The 18,280-nt window shown below is 38.9% G+C and overlaps 2 protein-coding genes across 2 annotated transcripts; both read left to right on the forward strand.

The window, feature by feature from the left end:
* The first annotated feature begins 3,966 nt into the window (after positions 1–3,966).
* On the forward strand, positions 3,967–10,797 carry snrpa1 (small nuclear ribonucleoprotein polypeptide A'). The gene is made up of 9 exons (XM_037096434.1): positions 3,967–4,159; positions 6,363–6,510; positions 7,466–7,544; positions 7,806–7,852; positions 7,940–8,042; positions 8,733–8,812; positions 9,271–9,346; positions 9,756–9,849; positions 10,499–10,797. The coding sequence occupies exons 1-9, from the start codon at positions 4,078–4,080 to the stop codon at positions 10,669–10,671; spliced, it is 882 nt and encodes a 293-aa protein (XP_036952329.1). The 5' UTR covers positions 3,967–4,077; the 3' UTR covers positions 10,672–10,797.
* A 956-nt stretch (positions 10,798–11,753) lies between these two features.
* selenos (selenoprotein S) lies at positions 11,754–17,335 on the forward strand. The gene is made up of 6 exons (XM_037096559.1): positions 11,754–12,019; positions 14,385–14,507; positions 14,952–15,058; positions 15,152–15,241; positions 15,598–15,670; positions 16,706–17,335. Exons 1-6 carry the CDS (start codon positions 11,911–11,913, stop codon positions 16,783–16,785), a joined length of 582 nt encoding a protein of 193 aa, XP_036952454.1. The 5' UTR covers positions 11,754–11,910; the 3' UTR covers positions 16,786–17,335.
* Positions 17,336–18,280: the final 945 nt, after the last annotated feature.

Below are 18,280 nucleotides of genomic sequence, written 5' to 3' on the forward strand. Positions count from 1 at the left end.
AAGCAGCTACAAACTGGAACACTTTTTTCCAAATGTAAAATAGTACTTGATTTTTTTTTTTTCAACAGTACCTACAAAACAGGATACTTGTTTTGTACATATAAATATATATTTTTTTAAAAAGATGTTTGTAATCCACCCCACCGACCCGATTTTAACCTACAGGTGATTATCAGTCCACATCATGCAAAAGCCACAGGTATGGTTGAATTTGGCATGCGAGAGAGATAAGCATGATGTGTAGGTGTATGAACTGTTATCAGTGTGCATCAGATTAGACTGATATCTCTGGGCGACGCTGGGTGCTGATGTTTGTCTAGCAGGAGTGGCGCTAGACAGGGAGAAACCAGAGGAGCAGAAAGTCAGAGGCAGATCTGATCTGAAAGGAAATGTTGGAAAAGTTACAGACAGAAGGAAAACAACACCAGTCCAATAAGCCACAGAATATTGTTCATATTGGTAGATTTTGCATCACAGTTTACATCAAATTGCCGATATTGAGTTCTGTTGTATGAAATAGTGGGACTTTTTTTATGGTACAGTGGAAATGAAAGTCAGGAAGGTGGACTGGGGGAAAAAAAAATCACTGTTGCCAGAGGCTTGTGGATTGACCCCAGTGTCATACTAACAGTTAACGTGGCTTTCTTAGGCATTTAATAACAATTCTATCTTAAAAATGTTTTGTGCCTTAACTTGACCGTCATCATGGTATATTATTGTTTTTGTTTTTTTAACATGAATTTTGTAGGAGTAATTAATTGAAGCCCATTGGCTGAGAATGCTGACAAATGTTCTCCCTGAACATAGATTTGTCCGACTTCAGTGTTTGATTTTGTGTTTTACATTAGCTTAGCTGCTACAGAAACAGATTATTGATTTATAATCACAAATGTAACTGTTAGCTGTCTAAATCAGCTGAGTAGAAATTAGCTTTCAGTCAGTCCATCGTTTTTTATTGCTTACTTACTGCAAGTTATGAAACAATTGATAAAAACAGAAAGTGGCTTTAGGAACGTGAAGTACTTATTCAAGTACTGATAACATGTACAATGTAGTACACATTCGAGTTATTTGTACTTTACTTGAGTCTTCTTTGATGCCACTTTCTCCTTCTATTCCAACACAATTCAGAGAGAAATATTGACATTTTTACTTAACTACATTTATCTGTCAGCTTTAGTTACTAGATATTTTACAAATATATTTTTTAGGCTACAAAACACAAGAGCTCATAAAATATTTTACTATGAAGGAAACTAACTGTCAGCATGCACATGCTAAAATGACTATGTCGGGACCCATAAATGATGTAGTTCATTGTGGATTTCAAAAGAGACTCTGGACTGAACTCAGTTCCCCAGAATTCCCCAGTGTTCACATCTGGATGCAAAGACTGCCAAGAGATCCAGATTTGAGCTACTATTCAGAATCAGAGCCAGACTTTCCTTTATTTGTCCCACAAATGGGGAAATTTCTTCATCACAGCAACCACAAGACAGGGTACTTTAATAAACAATGATGATATTAAAAGAATAAACAATACAATACGAAAGTATCAAGTGCAAGATATAAAATAGATCTCTCATATGCATTGTATATAAATAATGTTCTACACTGTTAACAGTGTAATTGTGGCAGATATGGGTATGTGAAATTGACCAGTTGCCCTCTTTGCTCCCCAGAGCTCTTCTCCAGTTTCTCACCATCAAAAAATATTGAAATCTACGACCCAAATGTAAATGAGCCAAATATATCAGCAGATTCAAAGAGTTTCACAGTAAACTCTACACTTCTGAATGCAATGCCACCCATTCTGATTTGAATGATTACTTTGACTCCTTCACAATACATAATCTTAGTGATGCTGCCAGAGGACCTAGACTCTGATTTTACATCAATGGTGATAATCTCTTCTATTAAGTGCTTGCTGCCTGGCAGCAGTCCCTGGGATGGACAGGTTCGGCCGTGAATTCTATAAGAAATTCTGCAACCTCCTTGCCCCACTCTTTCCCAGGATGACATTTAGCTCCAAATGGGACCAAGCCTTGCACAACATCTCTCTTATATTAAAGAAAGATAAGCAATGGATCCGACTAGCTACAGACCTATTGCATTTCAGAATTGTGATAGAAAGATAAATATGTTGGCTAACTGGTTAAACAAGGACTTGTCACCCATCATTCACCCTGATTAGACAGGGTTTATCCCAGGCAGGTTTTCTTTCTCGAATGTCAGCTGCCTCCTTAATATTATCTACTCCTACCTTGGGAAAGTCAGTGGCGCAGGGACTTTATCCCTCGACACACAGAAGGCCTTCGACCAAGTTTAGTGGTCCTAATTATACAGGTTTGGATTTGGCAAGTCATTTATATCCTGGATTAAACTTATATATGCTCGCCCAGTTTGTTCTATTTTAACTAATAGTGACCAGTCAACCATATTCCCTTTACAAGTCTCAGTACAGCAAGGCTGCCCCCTCTTTTTTAAAGAATTAGATTCAATAATTTTATCTTACATTCAGACCTAGAAAACTCTCAGGATCTCCAAAATCCATTTGCAGAAGCCTACATCTGAAGGAGGACAGGGTTTACCTTCCTTCAGTGACTACTATTGGGCTGCTTAGATCATGGTTTTAAAGTTCTGGCAACATGGTGTGTTACAGATGTCTTGTCCTCTGGGGCCCCCTTGTGACTATATATATATATATGGAGGCAAACTCTGTCACCAACCTGTTCCTTGCCAGCATTTTTGTTTTCTAAGCTAGATAAGCCTGGGTCTTTGAAAAAAAGTTTAGTTGAGAGGAACTGTCAGAATTCAAGAGGGTTAGAAGTGTTTTGAGTCTGCCAGATAACTCGATATATATACTCCTACACAATCCCTCCTCACCCTTGTGGACAACTTTTCATGCCTGGAGGGAGATGGGGTTTATCTCTATCTCAGATCTGTATATACAAGGGAGATTTGCACCAGTCTGCTTAAAGAAACATTTGAGCTGCCTCACTCAATATCTGGCGAATAAAAACCGGATGCCGTTTCGCCACATTTAGTTTTGACTCTAGAGATTGAAAGCAGACTTGTACCTGACGACCTTTAGAAGTCTGGATGGTTCAAAACGTAGCAGCAGATCAGATATTATCAGGTATTCCGCTTGTCATTTTCATCTGCTCAGATGTGTAATTACCAATAGACACAAAGTAGTCTCTATCATTTAGATAGGATTTAAACCAGTTTAGTGCTGTACCACAGAGACCCGTCCATTTTTACAGCTGGTCCAGTGGTATACTATGGTCGACCGTGTCAAGCGCAGCACTGAGATCCAGTAATGCTAAGACTGAAGATGTTCTGCTGTTTGTGTTTAAATGACTGTCATTGAGTGGTCTCAGTGTGCAATTTCTTTTTTGCAAAATGACCACCAAGGAAGACAGAAATATGTATGGCTGTAAAGTATAGTAAAGCTACGATATAAGGGTATTTTCAAGTCAGAAATTAGAAGGAAATGGCAGAAGGAGTGGGATAGAGGGAATAAGGGAGGATACTAAATTCAAAGGAAAGTAGGAGAAATTAGGAAAATCAGTAGAAACAATAAAGGGAGGAGGACATCATATCAAAGATGTGGTTTGGTCGCACAGGTCTGAACATTACATTAAAGTTTATGAAGTATGCTACAAGGAGATGTGAACATGGTGGACAGAGACAGCAGAACATGTATTTTTGATTTGCCCTATGTTTAGTTGAGTAGGACAGTCTTATAGCTACACTCCAAAGGAATCAGATAATTCTAGGTATTAGAAGACTATTGCTATGTCATGTAGGTTTCAGGGCAATATTTAGGTTTTGGAAAAAAAATAAATAACAGGAATTGCTGGGAGAATTTTATGTAGCAATGTAATAACCACGTTGATCCAGACTCCAGTCCAGGAGGGGGCTGTGAAGCGCTTTAAAGCTGGTTGCCGACCGCCATTAAAACCCAAAGAAGAAGAGGACGCGGAAGCCTTTGTTCCGGTTAGGCATCGCACGTTGCGGGACGTTCTCCCGCTGAAACAGTCATACTTTGTAAAGTCTATTCTCGGCCCCGACATGGTGAAATTATCTGCAGAGCTAATTGAGCAGGCTGCTCAGTATACCAACCCTGTGAGAGACCGAGAGTTGGATTTACGAGGTGAGTGACTTTTCTCCTCCAGCTGAATAGGTTGTTTGAATATGGTACGTTAGCTCGGCCTGGCTTCGCGCAGGCCTGAAGCTCCACTGAAAGACGTGACAAGTCCGTGTTTATGCTATGTCGTATAATCTGCAAAATGCCTATTGTTAGTTCTTTCTGTTTTAGTCTGCAGCGAGCAGTGAGCTACGACGTAACGTTTGAAAGCAACCAAAAGCAGTGTTTAGTATCAGTAGCATCCCGAGCCACGGCGTTAGCCATACAAACACACTAAGTTAATTAGTGTCCTGACGTATGTTATGTGCCACTGCAGATCATCCACATTGACTGTGACGTTTCTCAGAGCAACTTGCCAAGAAAGGGCGAGAGAGTGTTCAGAAATCACTGTTAATATTTACGATTTTAAGTTGTATCTAGGCAGGGGCGTGCCTAGATACTTCAGACATGGGGTTGAGCACTAAACACAAGTGACCTGGGCACAGGTTTTTTTGGGGGGGGGCAGGGTGAATTTAAAACAGAAATATAAACGCAACACTTGTGTTTCCTACTCTCTCTCTCTCTCTCTCTCTCTCTCTCTCTCTCTCTCTCTCTCTCTCTCTCTTTAGTTGAAGAAAAAGACGTGGGACTTTTTCTTGTCCTAGAGTCTTACTTACTTTCCTTATTTACATGCCACCATAGCATGATGATAACTTGTCATCACTTAGCACAGTGGGAAATATGTTAGACTTTAGTTTGCTAGCCCAGTTCTTGTGTTTAGATCAAAGCCGAGATGTTCCGAGGTGAGTCAAACCCCTGTCTGCTTCAGAGTCAATTGTCCTGGGTGTCAATGGCAAGTATACACCTTCCTATTGCACATCAAGATCCAGATCTCAGCGGGTTTATGTGGGATTTTTGACCAGTGGGAAAGGGATATGTGAGGGTGTCCTCACAGAGTTGTTAAGGACATGCGTGAACCAACTTCACCCCAGACCACATTTGTGCCTTACTTGACAGAGTTCAAGTAAGGCACTTACTTCCAGTGCACTGAAGGTTTCTTTAGACAGAAGCATGGCTGTGCCTTGGCCTCCTGTTGTCCCCATTAGTGGCAAACCTCTGTGTGCAAGAAGTTGAGAGCAGTGCTTTGATTACCTTCACAGGAACTGCTTTTAGCCACTGGTTCAGGTATGTGGACAACACCTGGGTCAAAAACCTACACACAGACCAGTATTTGCTGTTTCTCATCACCCACTGGAGCACATGCTGGGGAGGTCATCAGAACCCGAAAAAACATCCTTACCATAAATGAATGGCACAACACAGGAGGACAGATTAATAACTTCATCATCCACCTACAATGCAGTACTGAGTTCCCTCCCCAGACAGCTTAACAACCACTCACACCTGGGCTCGCCTAGCCCTAGCAACTTACATGAAGGCCAGTTGGGTCAGCGAACCACAAGTAGCCCCAACGGCTCTGAAACTCACAGCTCACAGTTCTGTAAGGACAGTCCCATACAGAGTTTAAAATCCTGCGACTCCCCTCAAGTTAGTTAGAACTGAGGAAGCCTCTGGGATGAGAGGTGAATTATCTTGAGGAAACTGAAACGCGTCCACTTGCCCACGATGCATCACTTAGAAATACCATGTCCTCGATGACTGAGAACCTTCATCCTCAGTCATCATAATAGTTAGTGATTAGTTTTATTTCGAGCAACTGCCAATGCGAGCCTAAAAGTGATGTCTTCACATCAACCATGTTTACTTAATGGACATCACTATTCCATACTAAACACTATAACTTCTACCTGATATTGAATTTGTCATTTACAATGAAAAACAAAAGACTAAATTCAGTGCACTGTCCATAACTTTTTAAAATGCAAAGTAGTAACAAAACTTTTTTTGTCTGACAGCTGTACCCTTCACTGACAATAAAGGAAGTGACCTTTTTAAAATTTAAGATTAAAAAAAAAAAAATTCTGATTCTGATTTTTCCCTTTAAACGTCAAAGTGATAATACATAATTCTGTCACTTGTATGTTGTCAACTTAGACAATTGTACCATTTTTGCAAAAATGTTTCTTGCTCAAAGCCATGGGTTTAGGAGGTGTATGAAAATCCAGTTGCCTAATCCTTGCTATCCTTGTCATATCGATCCCTGGATGCAACATGCAATAATTTTTAAGAGCATGAAATAGTTCTCAATATTTGTTTTTTCATCTCACAGGTTATAAAATCCCGGTGCTTGAAAATCTTGGAGCAACTCTCGACCAGTTTGACACTATAGACTTCTCTGATAATGAAGTCAGAAAACTGGATGGCTTCCCTCTGCTCAAAAGACTGAAGACATTGCTAATGAATAACAACAGGATTTGGTAAGTTATATCTGCAACACCCTTCAATGTCCTGAATTTAAAGAATAAAATATGATATTTCAGTCAAAGATAAGTCATGTTATAATGTTTTATACTCAAGTTAAGCAGGAGCAATTTAGTGCTAAATAAACTCAGGATTATAATTTGTAGTTCAACCTGCAGTGTGAGACTTGGTATGAAATAACATCCCTTGACAAATTTCCTGCACTGGCGAGTCTGTAGTGCTGTGTATTATGACTACCAGCAATGATCGGTTTGCCAGTGGTGAGGGTGGAGCTATCATAGCAGTGGGGTAGGTTACAGCAAGTAGGAGACACAGAGTCCACATTATCACTGCAGTAAAGTTTTTCCTCATAAGATACTGAAGACACAACCTGCGGCCACATTATTGTTGTTTTGTCCAGCAATGTTTCTTAGTGTAATTGGTGTTTTATAGCTTTCTATTGAAATATGACTGTCATGTCTTTACTTCCTAGGGTTGTGTCAAACTATTATAAATAGACTGTGCTATGTTGTGTCTGAGATTTAATATTAGCTTTCAGAATTTTGTCATCTCACCAGTTCATTCAGCAATACAGCCTCTTTTCAACACAGTGCTGTGTTTGTTCTCATCGCTCATCAGCACATCACTGAATCAGACTCTGGAAGAGAGCAGATTATAAATATTTGGAGTATTAACTAACAGTACCTGGTGTTGGTTGTTATCATTTTGGACGTCAATTTAACTTTTTAGATACATGAGTTACTGCAAATCTAATCTTTACGTGTCGTGTGAACAGTTGGTGGGTCTACTTCATAGTCTCAAGCTCTGGAAGTATAGTTTTTTGGTCTTTGTTCCAGGAAAAAAAAGTGACAGATGTCCTAATGATGAGCTGATTTTGTTTAAATGGTTCACAGTAAACTGGTCATCAAGGACATTGCAGCATGTTTGTAACACTCTGATATGTGTTTGCAGTCGCATAGGTGAGAATCTGGAGCAGTCTCTGCCAAGTTTGACAGAACTGGTTCTGACAAGCAACAACATTCAGGAGCTGGTGAGTGCATTTTGGCAGCAGTCACTCTAATACAACAGTCATAATCATATATACTTTTATGTCTTGACATAAGGAATAGGTTTCTTAGTTTAAGTACTTTTGACATGGGATTCTGTGAGGTACTTATCCCTTGTCAGTGTATCACCTGCAGTAGACGATCGCCAGCTGTCTGCCTGTAGGAGGAGGCAGCACTTAGGTGCTGGTACAGTTTCAGCAGTATAGTAGCAGTGATAATTTGAGTTTTGTTTCCTTTGTGTGTAGGGTGACTTGGACCCGCTGGCCACAGTTAAGACATTGTCCCTTCTCAGGTATGTATCATCACTAATATAGTTATGAAAATGTCTGGTGCTCTGCTGAATTCTGATCATCATGTCTTGAATCATTGAATTTTGCAGCTTATTAAGGAATCCAGTGACAAACAAGAAGCATTACAGGCTCTATGTCATCAACAAAATCCCACAGATCCGCGTGCTTGACTTCCAGAAGGTTAAGCTCAAGGTAAGTGCAAGGAGCTTAATTCTGCCAATTTAAAAATGAAGTAATGTGAGTTACCAGCCTTCAGTGAAACCATATAGAAGGGCTGGGCAATTTATTGATATGACATAATTGTCATGATATGAGACTGCAGTTGTAGTGAAGAGTTTACATACACTTGCACAGAACATCTATATCATGGCAGTCTTGAGTTCCAATGATTTCTATAACTCATTTTTCTGTGGAACACATACTGCTTTGTCACAAAAAGCACTGAGACAAGTAGTGAGTGAATGTGAATGTAGACTTTTGACCAAGATTGTGGTCTGAGATTCTGGATATGGTTATATCAAGACGCTGTTCTGTGTTATACTTTTGTGAAAGTACCAGTGTTATCTCTACATGATGTCACAATATCAATATAGAGCTATTTGGTCAAAAATATTGTGATAGTTGCCCAGTCTCAGCATTTATGAAGCACTTAAAGGAGATTTCTAAATTTCAAAATATAGTTATTTCCTATAAAAATATGTAAATGTTAGTTTTAGGCCATTGCAGTGGTTATTAACAATGTGTTAACTGCTCCTCCACCCCGGGGTTCCGTTGAACATCCAGCGAAGTAAGGTTCTGGTGATTTGTGAATTTTCCTGCCTGGCCTTGACTCGGCCTGTTATTATTGATGGTTTTCAATTTAACTGTGTGATATCACCATAGGAACGGCAGGAGGCGGAGAAAATGTTCAAGGGCAAACGAGGTGCTCAACTTGCAAAGGATATTGCCAGACGAACAAAAACGTAAGATGAACGTCCCCATTAGACAGCAGCTCCTCAGAACCACTTGATCCTGGCTGATGGACGGGGTTAAATGAAGACAAAAATAAACAATCACCCCCAATCATATACGGTGCACTTGTTCATCAGAATGCAAAAGAAACATTGATGAATATTTTTTTTCTTTTAGCAAAGTGGAGTCATTCAGTATTTCACAATGCAAGTAAATCCCTTGAATCTTCACCAAAAACATGTTACTCAATCCTTGCCCCAGCAAATATGAGCAAAAACATGCTTAGCTCAGTTCAAACCTGAAGCCAGAGACACTCACCACAGTGTTGCTCAGGACTGCTGTCAGTGGACCATGTATCAGTTTATTTTGACTCAAGAAAAGATACTACACCTGATGTGACTACACTGGTTAAGAGGTCAGAGAAGCCCACGTGTGTCCATGTTGTCTGAATGATGTGTGTTCCTTTCAGATTCACTCCCGGCGTTGCAGCACAGCTGGAGAAGAAAAGGACGGGGCCATCTCAAGCTGACGTGGAAGCAATCAAGGTTCACTTGTTGGCTAAAACATGGCTGCCCCTTTGTGTTTTGGTTTTGAGCCTAAATTTCAGTCTGTCCATCATCAAGTGTGAAAAGGGTTTATGTCTGTAAATTAAACACAGAAAATCTGTCAAACACATAAATTAATACATGTTAGCATGACAATCACTTACTTTTGAGTTTTCAATTACATTTTAGTCTCTGTTTTTAGTCTTACTATTTAGCAGACTCCAACTTGACCAAAAGTGAGATGAGGTTGAAAGCTTATTGGCAAGGTCAGATATTTATGATCAATATATGACTAACAATTGTCATATTTCACTCTTACACAATGTAGCTTTGAAACATTACAAAGTGATTTCTGTGCATATCATTTGTCAGACCATAATTCTGGGGTTTTCATGTGTTCGTATTACAGAATGCCATTGCTAATGCTTCATCGCTGGCAGAGGTGGAGAGATTGAAAGGGATGCTGCAGGCTGGTCAGATCCCAGGACGAGATCTCAGACAAGGTCAGTGCTGACCAAATGCTATTCAGTGACTTGACTAATAGCATATAACCTGGAAGACTGATGAAGCTTTTTGTTTTGTTTAAGCACGTTTGGCCAGAATTCCTCATATTCCTTTATGAAGAAGTTCTAACAGAGATGTGTACTAAGGCAGCAAGATCGCCACCAGTCACAGTAGTTTTTGATTGGTAGTTTTCAGTAGTCATACTGTTTTAGACATCTTTTTATCTTAAAAGGACCAAACCAACAAAGAAACGGTCATACTTATCCAAAGCCTGAAAATATTCTGTTCTTTTGTGGCATTAGGCCTCCACATTTGTGCAACAGTTACACTGGGTGACATGTTCTTTATGACCACGAGCAAAAACTCCTTTACTTTGACTCAGTTCCACATACTCTGTAATGCAGCTGCAAACACTTACTACATGATCTGCTTCTGAAAATTGTCCCCAGTATGTGATGCCAACTGTTGTTTTTAGAAACATGAATCGCTACTTGTTAGCAGTTTTTAATTTTTTGTGTTTTTATTTCATTTTTTTTTTTAAGATTTCTGTCTTTTGTAGGACTTAGCCACATTCTTATGAATTTGAATTGTTTTTATCTTATAAGGTATTAATGTCTGATGGACAAATCTATTAATTTATAAAATCAGGTCCAGCCGGGATCGTGGAGGAGGAGGAGGAGGAGGAGGAGGAGGAAGAAGAGGAAGATGGTGCACAGATGGATGCACATATGGATGGAGGTACTGAAGAAGAGACGAATGAGGGAGATCAAGAGGAGGAGGATGCAGACATGGATGTTGAGTCACATGTTAATGGATCCTGAGTACCCTGAAAGCATGATTTCTGTTGTCTTTTTTTTTCTTTTTATGTTGTAGATTTGTTGTCTTTGACATTTATCAGAGTGATTTTGTTTTGTAATATGACTTACAATAAAAATTGATTTCTTATTGCTGTGTGAGACCAGTTTTTTCAGCTGTCATTACCAACTGAGATCTTCCATAGATTTGCAGAACTCAGAAGAGATGATGAAGAAGAGTCATATTCAATTTATTAGGCATCAGAGAACTTTGGAATGCAATCAATACCATTATATTTGACACATACTACCTGGTTAAAAACTTGTTTTGTAATGCTGGCTTTCTGACATGCATATTGAGTCTCAGCCTCTGCTGACAACCATGCTGAGAAAACCCAGTCATCAGGCTTATTTTAAGACTGACTGGAGATATAGGTTGGTTTTCACAAGCTAGATACTAATAAGCATGACTTAAAATCAGTTGAGTATCCATATTGATTGATTTATGATGAGATATAAATGTTTGTTAAGGGGTATTATTGTAAATGCCGTTCAATTTGGGGCCACTTAAATACTTGGTTGTCCTGTCGCAGTACTATATCATGCTTGATTTTGACAAGTTTAAACGACAGACCATTACTAAGAAACTCAGTGCATTGTGTTAGTACATGCAAGTTTACTGAACAAACAGAAATTCTTCAGAATCAGCTTTATTGGCCTAGTGTGTTTATACAGACAATTAGTGTAACTGGTCGGGTAGCTCTCACTGTGTGCATACAGCTAGGGGTAAGAACAGATGAATGCATGGAGAAAGACAACAATCCAGTGTCTTTATGAGGGTCTATTTCTGTGAAGTGGCCCAAATCACCCACTATTACCATGTACGACCGCCTGTTTCATAGTTAGTCACCTCCACCCCACTGTTAGCAAAAATATATTTTATACCATACAGAATTAAACGTATTGTCTTTTTCATGATGTACTAGTTACTGTTATTGATATCGATACAATATATTATAGACTTGCAAGCTTATGTTTAAAGTGACGGTACGTCATTTTGAACAGTTCTGTGGTTTCCCACGGTGCAAAACGCAGCACGAGCTGACACGTCATCGTAAACGCAACCCTGGGTTTTAGCTAGCTAGCCAATTTTGACAAAGATGGTTGTCAGTAGAAGTCCCCGTCACGACGAGTAATATTAGTGTCGGTAACGTTTAATACTCAGCACGAGGGATAGGGTCTCCTATCCTAAATATCTGATGTGTTATGGCTGAAGTGGATGATATTGAAATTACAGACGTCGACGATGACATGTCTTATGAAGTGGAGAAGGGGCCCATTAAGAACCAGGATCTAACTTCCGTGAGCATAATCGGTAACTTCACATGAAAACAAGACTGGCGCATTTAATGTTTGAGTACATCTGATTTGACAAACGAAACAAGAACGTTCTAAGTAACGGGAAATGTTAAGTATGCTAACGTTTGTAGCAAGCGATGTTTTTTTATTTTGTCAAAACGTTTTACTCAGTTGCTATTTATTAATCACGTTAGCTTGTTTAGCTAACTGCTATTAACGTTGGTCCAATTTATCGTAACGTTGACTTCGGTATAACGTTAGTTTGCTCTGTTTAGATGATTTGAAGACGTTAAGGTTAGTGCGATTTGAAGCTTAACAAACAGGGGAAAAAATCTGATCTGAATTAACTGTGAAATCTATCGTACGTATGATAACGTGTGCTTGTAGGTTATTCATTTCTTTTTCCATTAATACACCGCGGTAGCCAGTAATATACCGCTATGTTGTTAGAATAGAAGCTAATTCATGTTTCCGGTATGCTCTGTAACCTACGGTGGCCGACGGGTGCCAATCACGACAGCAATTCAGAAAACACACAACAGCGAGTCAGAAAACATACAAGTCCTGCCTTTCCGTTTTTACAATATTTGGATGTGTGTCCTGGTTAATGTTTTTTGGAATTAGCAATTGGGTTTTTCAACTTGCTCTTGTGGTTTTTTTTCCTGTGGAGGCCCATTTCCGCCACAGTGGTGAAAAAAAAAAAAAAAAATCCTTTAAGTCATTATAATGAGATAATGTCTCCAAATATTGACTTAGTATCTCAAAATAATGAGATAATGTCTCGAAATAATGAGATAATATCTCGAAATAATGAGATGATATCCCAAAATAGCGACATGGTATCTCGAAAAATTGACATAATATCTCAAAAGTAATGAGATAGCATCTCGAAATATTGACATAATATCTCAATAATGAGATAGTATCTCAAAATAATGACTTGGTATCTGAAAATGATGAGAAAGTATCTCAAAATACTGACTTAGCATCTCATAATTTTGACTTGGTATCTCAATATGTTGACTTAGGCCTATGTCTTGTTTCCACATATGCTGTTTGCCAGATTTTTGTAGCTGCTGGTCAGTCACGTTTTGTGAATCCACATCTAAAGTGGTATTCCATAATGGTATCTATTTAGGTCTGCTAAGCCTTGTCTCACCAGCTTGCTTCTGTTGCTTTGGCACATATGAGGAAACAAGACATAGTAGCTGCTTTGTAGCGGGTGAGGGTGACGAGCGAGCGTCCGTCCATCCGTCCGCCCGCCGGTCCGATGATTGCAACCGTCTTTATATCAGGATGTGCCCGGGGTTTGTTGTTGGGAAAACACCATACAGTCCTTGTGGGCACAGTGTTCTCGACACAGATGTTAAATTGGTCCATCATACTGTGTGTGTTGATGTTCTTCCCACAAGCTTTTGCCGAAACTGTGTACAAGGGGTTCGTGCACAGGCAGGGGATGAACTATGTTGTGATCAGATCTACCTGGGGGAGGTATTGGCTACTTATATGCCTCCTTGATGCTGGCATAGAATTCATCCAGTATTTTATTGTCTCTGGTGTGACAAGTGACATAATGGGTGTCGCTTTGCTCACCACAGATGTGCTCGACGGCTTTTAAGGGTGTCCTGCTCAACAGGTGTCTCACGTTCAACCTATAGTGGTGAAACCTGTTCCAGATAGTCTGATCAGACATATTGGTTCCTCAAATGTCTCCAGTGGCGTAAGATATAGGTCTTCACAAACTGGTTACGCTTTGAAATGACTAAAAAAGTGGGGGCTTTAATTGTGAAGAATTTATCTGAAATGAAACGTGTTTGTAACTGGATGAGTGGAGACACAAGGGTAGTGGTGATACTTCCATAGTACTGCAGGAATCGGGACAAGCACGCCATTGGTTTAAGATACACCTTTAAGCAGGTAGCCCAGTTGTTGTGGTAATGCAAGTCCCTGCGGTGCCGGGCTGCCATGCCAATTTAAACCAAGTAAAGCCAGGCCTGTGGCTCTAATGCAGAGTTGGCACTATCATTTCCCTACTCCCTGTCTGGATACAGGCCAAAGCCATGTGGTGCTCTTGCTCGGTCAACTTACATTGGTGGACCACGACTATTTCAAATGTCCACAATGGACCCTTCTTATCTACAGCCTTTTACAGCCCCAAAAGAAACATTTCTGCTCAAAAATGGCTTCCACTATATATTTGCGAGTTTGGGGTTTGACCCCTCATTTGAGTTATCGCCACAACTGAGCTGAAGCAGTTCCACAAACATACAAACCCATATTTCATAACTCTGATTCACATGGCTGGGTGAAATGTAATACCTGTAAAATGTACACATGAATATGTCAAATAATGATGTGTATAAAATGTGTTTCCCCCCCAGTCGGAGAGATTCTTTCCCAGTATGGGTGGTACATGCTGGTTTTGACAGTGTTGGTCTACCTCCTCATCCAGTACCTCAGCAAGAAGAGGTCCAGCCAGAGCCCACCCCCACAAACAGAACAAGGTCAGCATCAGTGCTTACCAATATCTTATCTGTTGATATACCTCGTACAAATTTGCATAATGTCAAGGTCCATTGTAAGTACAATGTGGTCTTAAACTATTTTGGGGGAAATTATTATTATTATTAATAATAATTATTAAAAAACTATTATTATTATTATTATTATTATTATTATTATTATTATTATTATTATTGTATTAAGTGTATATGTTTTATTACAAATATTTGTCATAATGTAATGCTTGTACTGTTGTGAGTAAATTATCCATTATTTGACGATTGTGCCAAGAGAAAAAATATAAACTGTTCAATTATTTAGTCGATAAAATAGTCCAATGTGAATTGTGTCTGTCACCACTTTGGATAAGCTCAGACTACACAGTAGTGGCATCTTTTGTGATACGCTTATTAGTGAAGGCTGAGTGTCACGATTTTCTCCTAAAGATGCTGTGCTCGTGGCGAGAAAACAACTGGCCATGGAAGCATCTCGGAAAAGGATGCAGGAGGAGCTCGATGCCAAAGCAGCCATCTTCAGAGAGAAACAGAGAGAGGTGCAGTAGTGAAATATAAATGGTTGACAAATAGAAGATTGAGTCACCATGATGTCAAACCTGAACTTAATGTGGATTTCATTTTGTGAACAGCAAGAAGAAGAGAAGAGGAGGCAGAAAATAGAGATATGGGAGAGTATGCAACTGGGAAAGAGTTACAAGGGAGCTGCAAAAGCTGCTCAAGTGAGTTTAACCATGTATAAGTTTGTCTTTCTTACTTTAACCTTTACTTTAAAGCTTTCTTCATTATTATGGACATATTTCAAAATACAGCGATGGAATGTAATATTTTTTACTAAAATTCTGTGTAAGTAATATCCCATCTTCTCGTATTTTATATACTCCATTACATTTTGGAGGCAAATATTGTACTTCTTACTAGTTACTTTGCATATACTGCATCAGAGCAGTTTTAATTGTACTTACTCACTAGTATATTCTGCAGTTACATCACCTTGCTTTGTACCCCTCCACTTGAGTATAATATAGAAATTGTATCAAAGGTTGTAAAGGCTGTTAACCAGTGTATATCACTGCAGGCAACTGAGGAGGCCAGCTCATCACAAACTGTGCTCAAATCAAAGACGGACAAGAAGTCACTTCGCGGTTCAGGTATGTGCAGTACACAGCTGAAACACAGCTTTTCCTACTCTGACACAACCTTGCACTGATATTTAAAAGAACAAATGCAAGCAGAAGGATGCATTTCTATGTACATTCATTTTAACAGTGAATGAGTGATTGGAAACTGATTACATCACTTGCCCACCGTCATCTTGCCATTGAAAAATGCAGCCGAGCCACAGTACAGAGTAACAGGAGTCACATTTAATGTTTAGCGTGGAGAGAGTTAGAATAGCTGATCGACAAAACGATTGGAAAGAGTTTGATGGACAAACAATATATATTGTAATAGGGAACCTGATAACGTTAATGGGAGAAAATAAGTTGTTACCTCTCTGAAAAGTTTTTTGTAAAGATTTGTTGCTTTCTTTACAGATGCTTTCTTTACAAAGCAATAAATAAAATGTATAAACATTTCTGTTTGTAGGCAAGAACAGTTTGAAACAAAGGAAAGGGAAAAAACATACTTGTGTATATAAATAAACACAAACAAAAAGATTAAGATTAATCATAAACCTGATAATGACAGTGACAATAATACTATTAATGTTAATAATAGTAATACTAATGATGATGATGATGCTAAACATTCAATTAAGAAAACATATATACAATAAATAAAATAAGAAGTACTCTCACCAGAAATAAGCAGGATTTGAAGTAAAGCATAAATAAAAAAGTTTTATCCATTGAGGTGTTTAAAAGCAAATTAAAGTCTCCACTCACAATACAATGACCCTCAATTGTAGTAAGTTTCATAAACAGATTTACAAAGATTGGCAGTTAAGCCCAAATATAGTCAAAAAACCTGTTCATATCAAGTATGCAGTCTACCGCCAAAAATCTACCATCTCTATCCTTTTCAACTGAATTTAATTTAAAACTAAGGTTTTTATTAATGAGCAAGGCAACTTCTCTTGTTTTTGAACAGTGGGAAGACTAGAACACAAGGAAACGTATAAAGGAACCACTGTGTGTGTCCTGTACCAGCAGTTTGCATTTTCTGTTCTTTGTGTGTTTCAGACTACAATCCCCTGAATGGACAGGGAGGAGGAACCTGCTCCTGGAGACCAGGCAGGAGAGGGCCGTCATCTGGTGGATGAGGTTAAAGAAAGTCAGTGACATTGGTTTATGACCTTTGACCTCTGACATTCTGAGATGCTCACTGACTGACGGAACCAAGCTGACAATGTCATCAACGCCAAACTTTATTCCGATTTATGTTTAACTTGCTTCATACTTGATGTCAATCAGTTAGCACCATTTTATAGCATATACCAGATTTCCTGTTTGAGTCTTATCATTCTTTGCTGCTTTGTTAAACCACAGATTATATGACTAACATAAGTCATGCTGTTTAGGGGTTTCTATATTTTGGCATTGAAAGCTTGTAATGAAGCCACTTCTGTAAATGGTGTGTAACCAGCAGGATTGGCTGATATTTCACAGTCAGTGTGTTTTTTTTTTGTTTTTTTTTCTGATATATTATTTTGTGTTTGTCAGTGTGTACCACCCATCGCTTTAGGGCTGTTATGATAACAGCAGCTATAACTGGTATCACAATAAATGATAACAAACATTTTAAACAATCAACATGAATGTTTGTTCTGTTCCACGCATTTTTTTGCAATAAAGACATGGTCACCAGATGTATTTGTCCAGTCTGAAACTAGCATTGTTTTCATCAGTGTTTACTAGCTATCTGTCTTCTTCTTCTGCTCTGCTATTATTTTCATCATGTCAATGTAAACTGAGGATAAGTGGAATAGTATAAAACCCCTGACAGGAGGCAGACAAACACACAAAACGGGAGCCCGCATTTGCTTCATAGCATTACAAGTGGTCAAATATTCCAGGCTAAATTATGTTTTTGACTTGGCACCACTACAGTACAGTGTTGACTGAAATGGTAAGGGCCTTCAGGCAGGGGCAGTATTATTGCCTATTCTAGAGTTCCTGTCTTGTAGAGTGGTGAGAAGTAGTACGAAAATCTAGTGAAGACCGCTATTTCACAGCAGACCTGAGGCCAGGCCTTCTGGTGTAAGAGAGCAGGTTTTTTGATGTGGTTCAAAGTGAAAAGCCTCAGGTTCAGTGTGTCAAGAAGGTAGTTAATGTTTATATATAATTTACTCAAGATTTTCGCTGTTGTCATTTTTTAAATAGTATTTTGAATTCCATTCATGAGCCCGATACAACACAATTTCGTTCTTCTGTGCTTTTGTCCATTGTAAAGTCTGAATAAAGATCAGGTTAAGAGAGAGAGAGAGAGATAAAAATAGATAGATAGATGGATATATCTATGTATCGTTATAAAGACATAATGTTTGGTTTACTGTCACATTACCCCCAATGTCACATCACAGTTATTAAGCTTCCATAGCCACATACAGATGCATTAGCTTATCGCTGTAAATTTTACTGTGTTCATAAAAGAAAAAATACTAACAAGTTGCTTCTTTCTTTCACCTGCTTTCAGAGCAAATGCACTGGTCAGCCAGATCAGGTCTTTGAGGGGATGAGGCTCATCCCTTAAATCCAGAGGATGAGGGGAGTAGCACAGTTACTATACCAGGAGTAAAAGAAGAACAGAGAAGCTGA

Source organism: Acanthopagrus latus, chromosome 4 (genome assembly GCF_904848185.1).
Source record: "Acanthopagrus latus isolate v.2019 chromosome 4, fAcaLat1.1, whole genome shotgun sequence".
NCBI lineage: Eukaryota > Metazoa > Chordata > Actinopteri > Spariformes > Sparidae > Acanthopagrus > Acanthopagrus latus.